Below are 11,583 nucleotides of genomic sequence, written 5' to 3'. Positions count from 1 at the left end.
TTAAACTTGAGAAGAAACTTCTTCTCAGTGAGGGTGACGGAACACTGGAACAGGCTGCCCAGGGAGGTTGTGGAGTCTCCTTCCCTGGAGACATTCAAAACCCGCCTGGACTCATTCCTGTGTAACATTATCTAGGTGTTCCTGCTCCGGCAGGGGGATTGGACTAGAAGATCTTTCGAGGTCCCTTCCAATCTCTAACATACTGTGATACTGTGTGATACTGTGTGATACACTTTTTAAACTTGTGGATTACATAGAATGGATACAGACTGCAAATGCCATGGAAGCACTTCTGATTCAAATTCAAATGATCTTGGCAAATTGGAAAAACAGGACAGGCTTCTGTACAGATATATGCAATGTAGCATGCTTGTGCAGGAATTGTCAACTTCAGATATACAAAAATAGGAACAAAATAATTACGTACCAGGAAGAGATATGCAGCTTATAATGCACTGCGCTCTGAATAAAAGTCAATATGCCATGAAGATGGACTGTTTGAACAAACGGCATCGGGATGCCTGATCAAAGCAGTAAGCCATAGAGGTGTGTGTGGTTCAGGAATGTATGAGATGAGGGAAACAGAAACTTTTTAGTGATAGGATGCAAAAACAGAACAGAATTCCATCTAGACAATTTGGTCAGCTGAAAGAAAAGAAGAAAGATAACAGTTCCAGAAGGGCATCTAAGTGGAGGGTCAAGTATACACTCCATGAGAATATACAGAGATGACTATTCACCCTTATACTGTAGTAATAGAGAGTAATTAGAAGCAACATTACAGCGACTGTGCTTTGGGGGCAACTGGGAGAGGTTCTTACAGTGTGATGCTGCAGTGACATCCTCTGCTGGCTGTCCTCTTCCTGTATATAGCTAGATGCATAAACCGTGTAGTCATTAGCAGCAAACTCATTTTTTCACCTGCTAGTTCATTTGGCAGTTCAAGTGCTGCTTAACTATCTGTACAGGTGCAGTGAAACTTAAACTTCCAGTGGTTTTTCCAACTGTGCATTTACAGATTGGCTAAACCAGGCACATGCACACTCTACCAGGTCACAGGGAAGAGAACAGACTGCTGTGGTCTTTTCCCCTCCCTGGCATCAGTGCAATAATTCTCCCAACTGGAAGCATCATGAAATAGATGACATTTCAGTCAGTACAACAGGCCAGGTTGTACTCAAGATCATACCATGTGATTTCACTGAATCCTTTTATAAATAGCATTTGTACATGACTGGCTGACACAGCAGTGAAGAAGTCCTGCCTTCATCTATTCCATTTACAAAGGTGTATTCAACATGGGCAATACACTAACAATTCAGCAACCTTCAATTTCATAAACATTCTGTAATCTTTCTTTTTGAAGAAAAACTTCAGAACTTTTGTGCCTTGTCTGCACAGAGGATGTGAATCTGTGGGTGAGTCACAGCCTATGAGCTCTATGACTAGATTTCACATAGATGAGAAAACCAAGGGTATGTAATTCCTGGCATTGCCACTGCTACCTCTCTTTGGTTATTTTAAGAATTGCAAAAGAGCTGTAACACAGTGTATAGTAGCTAAGGTCATATACAGCTGTCATTTTTCCACTCTTTCCTTTGAAATGTCATTATGTGACTCATCTTGTGAAAGAGTCAACTATGTGACCCTATAACTAAATATGGTGAGGGCAGGAGACAGGGGGTCAACTCACCACCCCTACTGCCATCAGAGCCACATCTGCTTTTGCCACATTGATCTTAAGAAGCACTCTGAGTAGTCAATTACACTTATGACACGCTACTAAATTCAAGGATCACCTGAATGATGAAGAAAGGCCGCAGCATCTTCTAGTATGCTGTTTTCAACAGGGGAAAAGTAGGGACTACAGCACTCACTGCTACACTACTACACACTGTGGCTCTGGCCTTGCATTTTAACTTACAACAAGCATTCAGGGATGGCACGTGGACCTCAAACACCCTTACTGCTACAGGTTCACACATGGAGCATAGTGCTCTCCTACAGACTCCTGTATAGAACAGCTGGGAAGCTTTCAGTAGTTATAATGCCTCAGCATTACCTTAGCATATATGTAGAGGTATAAACTCCAAATACATGCTCCAAAATATCCAAGCACCAAAACATCTAGTATATGGGGATCTGTTAGGCACTGCCCATCACAACACTAACCTGTATAACCAGGGTACACTACTATACTGAAACTGATTTAGTCCTAAGGAAATACTGCAGACAACAACAAAATTAAATATAATTTTCAACAGCAAAGCCAGAATATATTGATGAGAGTAATTATTACTCTTCATGCGAAAAGAAAAAGTCTAAGTGGGACTAGTAATCATTCCATTCTTGAGTGCTGACATTTTCAGCAGATTTGGTAGTCTGTAGAAGACACAGATTAAAATGCAACAATTTCAAAATAAAATTCACCAAAGAACATTCAAAATTATACAGACAGTAAGCTGTGTGCGTACAAATCGCTGGTGGGAAACAAGCTGACAATAATAAAATGGGTCCTAATAAGACAGCTGATCAAAATGAAACAATGCTGCAACTGTACATTTGGTCAAAAAAGCAGTTTGTAAGGAAACAGGTCATAAATTTGATCAACCACTGTACTTGCAAACATATATTTAATACTGCCATCCTTACAGGTGTTACATATCCAGCTTAAAAATTTCTCCATTGGTACCTGGAATATTTACAGCTCCAGTGCCTTCATAGATCTCCAAATGGAGATTAGGAATGGATTTAGTCTAGACGTTGTCTGCCATCGGTGCTGCTTGTGCAAAAGAATGGGGTTTGCGCTGATTCTGATGGTGGGAAGAGTAACTCATCCTGGGTTTAGGTGGCAGGAAGCTTCTCCTTAGTAAGGACCATACCCGAAACTGGAAGCTGGTTTAGGGAAGAGAGGGGTGCAAGTTGTGCTTTCCTCCTTTTCCCAGCACCCACGGGGGCTGCGGGCGCAGGCGGCTCCGTGCTGACCGGGGCTGCTGGCTGAGGCCAGGCGGAAGAGCCGGTGCCAGGCCGCAGCTCCTGCTTCTCTAACGTTTCTTTCCGTCCCCGGAGGCAGCTGCCCTCCACCCTGCCCGGGAGAGGCCACCGCGCTGCCTGCCAGCGAACAAGTAGAGCTCTCCTCAGCCTCTGTGTCCACCTGCGGCCCGGGAAGGCGGACGCAGAAGACCGGGAGGGGATGCAGGCGGCTTTGAGGTACTGCCCAGCGAGAGGTGAGCGGGTACTCTCCCCTGCACCACAACTCACGGACTGGCCCGGATGGGCAGACCGGTGACGGCTGCGGCGCAGCCTCGCCGCCGGGGCACCAGCCACCAGGGGCCCGCAGCACTGAGCTCAGCGCTTGCCGCCTGTCGGGACCCGGCCGCCGTGTGGTGGCGGAGCGGCGCGGCCCGTCCCAGCTGGGCGTCGCGCCCGTCCCGGCGGAGGGCGCGGTCCGTCCCGCCCCCGCGCCGCGCACAGCGCCAACAGCCGGAGCGGCGGCGGCACCACCTCGGCGGCGCTGGGCCGGGCTACCACTCGCCCTGAGCGCCTCTCTCGCCGCCTTTTCCTGTCTGCATCCTCTCCGGTCCTTCGCCGCCACCCCCCCTCGCCATTTTCATCCGGGAGGAGCTCGGTAGGACTTCCCTGAAACTTCCCCGGGGGACTCGCCCGGCCCCTCCGGGGCGGTCGCGAACTTTCCGTCGCGGTGGCCGCCTCTCATTCTCCGTCCCTGGCCCCTCGGCTCCGGCGGCGGCTCCGGAGGGAAGTTTTCGATGAGCGCCCCTTCGCTGATCCGGCCTCCCAGCCCGCTGCCGCCGCCGGGGGCTACTGCCGGCGGCGGCGTCGCCTTCCATCTGCAGATCGGGCTGAGCCGGGAGCCGGTACTGCTGCTGCAGGACTCCTCGGGGGACTTCAGCCTCGCCCATGTCCGGGAAATGGCTTGCTCCATCGTCGACCAGAAGGTAAGAAGCAGTGCCCTCCAGTCGAGCCCCTTCCCGCCGGGCCCCGCTAGTGGTGGCTGTGAACTTTCCCTTCCTGGCCTCCCGGCGCCGGGGCTAACGAGACCGATGGCAACTTTCCTGCGCCTCCCTCCCCTCCTCTGCGGCCGGCCCCGCTCCGTCACCCGGCCGTGCTTTGCCTCTGCCTTCCCCCCCGGGTGCTGAGGACGCTCCGTGCGGGATGCTTGTACGCGAGCTTAACTTTTACTCTGTTGGCAGCGGATGCAGTTAACTGTGCTAATAGCTGTTATTAAAATCAACCCCCAGCCGGATCTATCCGCCTGCTTTTTAATGCTGCGGAAGGAGGGGGGAGGCAGGAACCTGTCAGCTTTGGTGGCAGCGCGGCGCCCTGGGGCAGTTCGCGCCTTGTCCCGGCTTCTGCTGGGAGAGAAAACTTTCCACTGAAAGAAAAAAAAAAAAAGGCAAACAGCAACAAGGAAAAACAGCCCCGAGAGCCCAGGATTCACAGCGCCGCGCTCCGCACGCCTTGCATCCACACAGGTGGCCCGGCAGGCCCCGCAGTGTCTCGGTCCTGCCTGCCCGGGGGCCGGGGCTAAGCCGGGGGAGCGAGGTCGGCGGGGCCGGTGACGCTGGGTGCCGGCCCGGGAGCTGGCAGGTGGCTGCAGGGCTGGAGTGGGATGAGTCCATTCTGGTTGGCAGCCGCTGCGGGTGGCTGCAGGTAGCTCGGCGGGACGAAGAAGGGGAGGGGGCCAGGGAGGAAAGGTGGCCCCGTCTGCCCGGTCTGCTGCTCCGGAACGGTAGCATCGCTAGGCACAGCTCACCGGGACTCCAGTAAAATTCGCGCAACACGCGAGTCCCATCTGGCTTACCGGGGGACTTCCTCTGACTTGGATCCTTTTCTGATTTCTGTGTGTTTAACAATCGTGGTGTACTGAAATAAAGTTTTACTTTACTAGTATTTGCTGTGTGAAAACACCCGTATTAAAGTATCATAGTGTTTGCAAAGGATATAAAAGCAAACCCCAAAACTGATAAAGTATTCAGGAAGGTTATAATGGGAAAAACTTGGGCTTTTACCGCTTTGTTTTCACCATGGTAAAATGATTTCAGGTAGGGAATTTAATTTTTAAAGAAATAGTTAGCTTTGGCTTAATGTCTGTTTGTAGAGTCTCATCGATGTGAACTTCACTAAATAGGGGATTTTTTCTTAAGAGTAACTACTGAAGTGTTTTGAAAAAAAGTATGAAATATACATCTTAATTTTTAATTTCTGTATTTTTCTTGGTTTAAGAAATGGTTACCTGCTTTATTAAATTGAAATCTGAAGCAAGGTGTGCCCTTTTGTTTAATGTTACCATATTTGCTTTCAAAGCTAGGCCAAAACTTGTTACTTGGTCACAGACTTCAGAAATACTTTTTAATGTTTCGCCATTTCTAATTGTGCTAGCAGTAATGGAAACGTTAAGATTGTTGCATGTATTGTTTATGTTTTTGTGCTTGAGTAGTTTATTAATTTCATAGGTTTACTATAAACTTGATTTTAATCACAATTGCCAAACAATTGCCTGAAGAAAATTAAATGTGTTGGCTCATGCTCAAAGAGTCAGACTTATTTGATTTAGTACTGACATACCAATTTTTAACACTTTAAATTTGTTACATTTTCCTGACTACATAAAAGGGAGCATAATTTAGCTACTTCTCTTCAGTGTGCTTGAATGAGGAACTTTCTTCTAGTTGCAATTTCTCAGAGCCCAGATGCCAGCTTTTCCAAGGCTGTTGGGAAGGAAGTGGCTCATGAAAGGGAAAACTGGAAGTAAGATAGGCTTTGGGTTTCTTTTTTTTTTTTTCCTTGGGGTTTTTCTGTTGTATGTGTGGTTTTTGCCTTTTTTTTTTTTTGGTTTTTTTTTGTTTTTTTTTTTTCTTCCTCATCAGGTGGTGGGCTCTACCTTCTCCACTTTGCAGATAAATTTGTATGTTATTTAGTCCTCAGAATCTCTGTTTTAAGCTTAAACCTGCAAGTATACACAGTTACTCAGCAGACTGCCAGAGACCCTCTTTTAAAAATAATTATGTGATACTGGGACTGTTACAAGGTAACTGTTCAGTAATTATTCCACAGTAACTTCCTGTCTGTTACAGGCACATGATTTTCCCTTTTTCTGAAGTGTTTTTTAAGCACTGCTTACTCTTGATTTTATGAGAAATGTGTATTTGCATATCGCAATCAAGCAGGAGACTATACTATAAAGAATATTCTATTGAAGTCTCACACTACTTTCAAGTTTCCTTGGGTTATTAAAGGAGTGGCCTACCAGGTAACAATTTTGTACCCAAGTGTCTGCTTAAAAGAGTATGCACTGAACAGTATATAAGGATGAGAAAATAAGGTTTTGTTTTTCTCTGTGGCTGTCGTATTAGACTGCAAATATCAACTCTCTGTGGTGAGCTGTTAAATATTTAAGCAGTCCTCCTGTACACAACTTTATTTTTAGGGTTGTGCTGAATTCTCTTCAGTATCAGTGTCAGATCATCTGTTCATAGCCTTTTCTATGATAATGTGGGTATATCTGATTCAATATACTTAGGACCTTTATTCAGCATGGGTTTATACACCAACTTAATTTAGTGCTGCTCAAAATTTATGGTAAATCGGGCTAAGCTTTCAAGGTATGCAGAATGGAGCCTCAGGAGGCTGTTAATGTAGAGGGGATGTGTGTATATGCATATAAACCAACCATTTTTCTATATATGTGGTTTTATATAAAAAATAATATACACATGCACACACATATATGAAACTGTTAATTGCTATGTATAATTTAGGAATCTGTATTTAGATATAAATGTACATTTGCATATTTTTACCCTGCTGGACTTTAAACACCATCTGAAGTGCAACAGTTAGGTTTTCTAGTTTTAGGAGAGAGTATATTAACTATATATATGTCTGTATATGTATATATACATCTATTAATAATGTATATGATGTGAAAAATTGAGTGAGCGAAGTCTGTCTTTTTCTCCATTGAAAAAGAAGCATTCTCTCTGGGTTTGTATCCCGAGAGAGCTGTATGGAAAGTTTCTTAACAAACCTGAAGATGAAATGGTACATACCAATTTCAGGCATAAATTCACACACATTTAAATCTGTTATCTGTTCTGAAGACAACAAAATTTGATTCCTTTGAGTTTGTGCATTTTGTTTGTCTCAGAACCAGTGACATGAAACCCTTGAGACTCCATTATGTGGGGTTGTTTTTTCTGCAGTTGAATTGGAATTTTAGCATTTAAATGATGTGGTTGACAAGAAACGAGGATCAACTGCAAAATGTGTGTCAGTGTTTGACTTCTAGGCTAACTCCCCCACAAGAACAGTGGGAGGATATTGTAAAATGCAGTCTTTGTTTTCTCAAGATAAATGGTTTTAATTATTGCCCTTTTTGGTTTAGCTGCACACAATAGAACCACTTCTTCAGGGCAAAAGTGTAATGCAAAGCACGCTAAGTAGGGTCATGGCATATTTTTAATTGTCTGGCATTATCATGTTAACAGAGACTTCTTACTAGCAAAAGACAAAGGAAGGAGTCTTTATACTTTTTTTTTAATACAAATTCTTACAATTTTAATTCAAAGGGGAAAGTGGTTATTTATTTTTTATGTTTGTCTGAAAATATAAATAATTTGTCATTGCTGTACTTAACATAGGATGCTTTGGGCTACTGCTGTGGCATTGTCAGGTTTTGGAAACTTTGAGTTCTCAACTGAATATATGCTGCAGTGTTATTTGCCTTGAGAATGTGGGGTTTATAAAATAGCCCTTAGGACAGACGTTAACAGCAGATGTTGGTTAGGCCTTCAGTGTTTGAAGTAGGGAAGTCGAGAGGAATTGGAAACCAAAATAAGCAAAATTTGGTCTGCTCAGAATGTGCATAGTTCAGATTGATTTCTAAAATTACTGTTGTAAATGGTTCACTGGTTTGGATAATTCTGAAATTTCACAGTAGGAAAGGGGAAAAGAAAAGTAATAAAGTAGGCCATGTCAGGAAGAGGAAAGGACAGAAAGAAAAGTAATAAAAGGGTGGTTCAAGTGACATCCTGCAGCTGGAATACTGTGCTGAGATTCAGCTTAATGTAAGATATTCAGTGTTAAATTAGGAGAATTGTTGCAAATCAAAACCAGAGCCTTTTTAAAGTATTCGTGAGAATTGAACCAAACACGTTCAGGAACAGGTATCCATCCACTTGCGCTTCAAGCTGTCCTTGGTAAGAGAAGTCTTAACTCATTTTCTAAATAAATAAAACGGGAAAACAAAAATAAGCTTAGTTTTGTTTTCTCAGGCTGGAATCTCTAAACGTGCGGTCTGAGTGAAGAAAGGAGCTTTTCTAAAAGTTGGCACAAAAATAAGCTTAACCTTCTTTGCAAAGGTTTCAGGCAGCTACAGAAAATATATGGGGTTTGTTTATATGGATGAAGTATTCCTCCCCAGTCCCTGCTCCAAAACTACAAATTCTCCTAAAATAAACAAGAGCCCGCTAGTAATGAAATCATTTCCTTTGGAGTAGGGTAGGGACTCAGGGTAAATAGTATAGTAGAAAGAAAAAGCCTCGGGGTAAACAGAGACACTGTAACAGGTTTTCACCCTCCTGACCAAAACTCGCATACCTTCAGTCAAACACACAGATTTAGAGATTTCATATATTCGCTATGTTTTTGGCTGTAGCCACGGTCTTCGTATGTTCTGGAAAAGTTAGTACAGATGTGCTGTTCATCTTTTAAAACTTAAATTCTCATGGAGTCTTGTGTACACTGGTAACAAAATATTTTAACCTTTTTCTTTGAAGTAGGTCTTTTCTTGCACTGAATTCTTCTGCCTGCCTGTATTGTGAAAACACCAAGTTGTTAAAGCGCATTTGAGGAATGAGAGGTGCCTCGTCATTACACATATAAACATATTCCAAAGTGAATACTTTTATAATTATCTCACTCTTATAAACTCAGGTGAGAGTTTTGATGTTTACTGTTAAATCTTTTTATTGACTTTACATTTATTATTCTCTACCCTGGAAACTGTAACTCAGTGTATTTAACATTAGTTTGTAGATAAGTTAAAATTACTTTTGGAGCATGTGTGACTAAACACTAGGTAAAATATAATTTTGATAAAAGTCAGTCAGTATGAATTTGCTTAAAGGAACTCTGAGGTTTTTTAAGAAATGCTAACTTTGTTACCTGTCCTGTCAATGATCCAGATGAGGAAAATGAGTTCAATGTTACAAACTTACATAGAGCATTTGAGAAATCCCTTGCCAAAGAGTAAAGGTTATTGAATGAATTCTCAGAATTCTCAGTATAAGAAATAAGATGGAGCTTTGGGTGGAGGACAGACTTGTAACCAAAGGAGCTGACATTTTGATTTTTAAAGGAATTACGAAAGGAGTCATGTGTTAGTTCTACTAGTGTTTCCTCCAGGAAAATGTAATTTCCATAATGATGAAAAAAGGTATACTGTAAATAAGCATATGAGATGCTTCTCCCATTGCTGCTGAGATGCAGCTCTATTGCCAGAGAAAGGATGGATTTCATTAATGAAGTTGCAGCATTTCCCAGACTGTGCATATGTGGGCATGGTATGATGTGGGCTTGGTGAATTTGCAATACCAGGGGTCTGACTATCTGTCTGATACAAGACTTTTATTTGTGCATAAACCACACAAATGACCTGAAGGTGTGTCAGGTTTGCTGCTTGGATGCAGGTGATCTGTACTGTGGATTAGATGTGAAATACATGGCATATGTTAAATCACTGTATGGGTTTGTGCAGACTTTGTCCACAAGTATTTTCCCATGATTTCTGGAAATCCTCACAAGCGTAGAAAACTATTTGTTGCTCTTATCTAGACTTTTTTTTATGTTTGGAGAATCTGGCTGTATGGTTACCATGTGTGTTTATTCTGTGGTTACCTGCAAGGAATCAAGCACGCTTCTTGAAGTACTTTTGGTTTCTTATTTTCACTATATTTTGCATATGAAATTATTGCAATGAAAACCTTTGCCAAATGTATGTTTGCTTTTTTCTTACTGCTTCTATGTTAGCAGTTCCACATCTGTGGAATTTTAAAGAGTTGTCTATACAAAATTAAAAACTACAACTAATGAAGACAAACTAAGAACATTGAGATAGATTCTGTCTCAAGTAACTTGTGATAAGCACATGCATTGTTTGTAGGTTTGGGTTTGTTGTTCGTTTTTTAATTACTTCTGTAAAATGCTGCAGGCCATCTCTGACTTCTTGACTTTGCCCTCTGGTTGACATCGGACAGGTTTATGTTGATATTATGTAATATGGCTGCAGTTACACAGATGCAGTTAAATATATAAATAAAATCTGTCTCCCAAGTGTTTACCCAAAGTGTGATTTATTTGCTAGAAATATTTTACTAATTCTGTCTGTACAGCAGTATGGCTGTATGTGTGCCTTTAGTCAATGCTAGCAGTTGACTATTTGGCTGTTGCTGCTAGGAGGAGGACTTCTTGTTCCCCTTGTCTTCTGGAGCTATATGCTTCTTGCATATAGTAATCAAGTTGTCAGTTTCAGGATAGATTTGGAATCTACTTTAGGATGTGCTCCAGTGAAATACTTGTTTCATTTTTCAATGTTAGATAGCAGTGTCGCTTTTACAGGGTCGATCACAGAGATTCTGCTAGAAAGGCTGCCTGAATTTTGTTGCATTCTCTTGTTAACCTGAGAGAATGTGGATTATGTAAGAATTAAAAGAAAAAAATTTTGTTGAGATATCTTTTACTTCATCTTTGACAGTGTTTTTCTTTTCATACATGTTACATTCATTGTGCTTTACTACTTCGTGGGAGGGGACTTTTGATGCAATGCCTTTCTATGCCTGGCTGGTAGGGCACTCACTTGGATAAGCTTGGGTGCCCAGCTTGGATTTCTCTGTGCTCTGGACATCACCTTTGTTTACATTCTCCTGGCTTTTGGCATCCCTGTGAATGTCCAGGGTTTTGCAGACCAAACAAAATTCCTTTCACAAATTAAAAATTTAAATTTAAAAAAAATATCTTCTTCCTCATAAAAGATTTCTGGTACTACTGGATAATTTCTTGCTTTGGGGGACTTTTCTTTCCTTTCAAATATTTCTATCCGTGTAACAATCTAAAATGATGACAGGCTTGATGTCACTCAAAAACTGTGTGTAAGATTAAAATAACTTGCACATATCTGAACTTTTGAAGTATAAAACTTTGAAGTATGTGCTTCATGACTTCAAGTCAGCTACTTCATGAAGTGATTTTTTTGCTTTCAAAATCCTCTTCTAGTTTTATCTGCTGGAAAAACATGAAGGCTAGAAAGGTGATGTAATGTATTGTGCTATTACATGGGGTAATAGCGTAGGCATATTACAGTTGCACATGCATAAAGATAAAAGATGTTACATGGAAATTTTGTTGTTTACTTCCTCTTCCTCCATGGATTTGTGGGTTCCTTTTGCTTGTTCCTTGCAATTCTGTTTTCTGTTTTCTTCTTCAGATGAAGAAAACTTGGTCAAGAGGTAAGCTTTCACTTCTCCCACCATGCATGCAACATGTATGTTATTGTGATTGTCTTTC

At 42.2% G+C, this 11,583-nt stretch overlaps 1 protein-coding gene across 1 annotated transcript in view; it reads left to right on the top strand.

Moving 5' to 3' along the window:
* Positions 1 to 3,396: 3,396 nt before the first annotated feature.
* The window catches only part of PRKD1 (protein kinase D1), a 135,187-nt gene continuing 127,000 nt past the window's right edge, over positions 3,397 to 11,583 (top strand). Inside the window, exon 1 of the mRNA XM_061463463.1 lies at positions 3,397 to 3,956. Within this exon, the coding sequence (XP_061319447.1) occupies positions 3,768 to 3,956 (189 nt within the window). The 5' untranslated portion in view covers positions 3,397 to 3,767. The remainder of the gene's footprint in view (positions 3,957 to 11,583) is intronic.

This window comes from Pezoporus flaviventris, unplaced genomic scaffold (genome assembly GCF_033815535.1).
Source record: "Pezoporus flaviventris isolate CSIRO_AGI_PZ_B2104156 unplaced genomic scaffold, CSIRO_AGI_Pfla_v1 ptg000036l, whole genome shotgun sequence".
NCBI lineage: Eukaryota > Metazoa > Chordata > Aves > Psittaciformes > Psittacidae > Pezoporus > Pezoporus flaviventris.
This window is presented reverse-complemented; position numbering and strand designations above follow the sequence as displayed.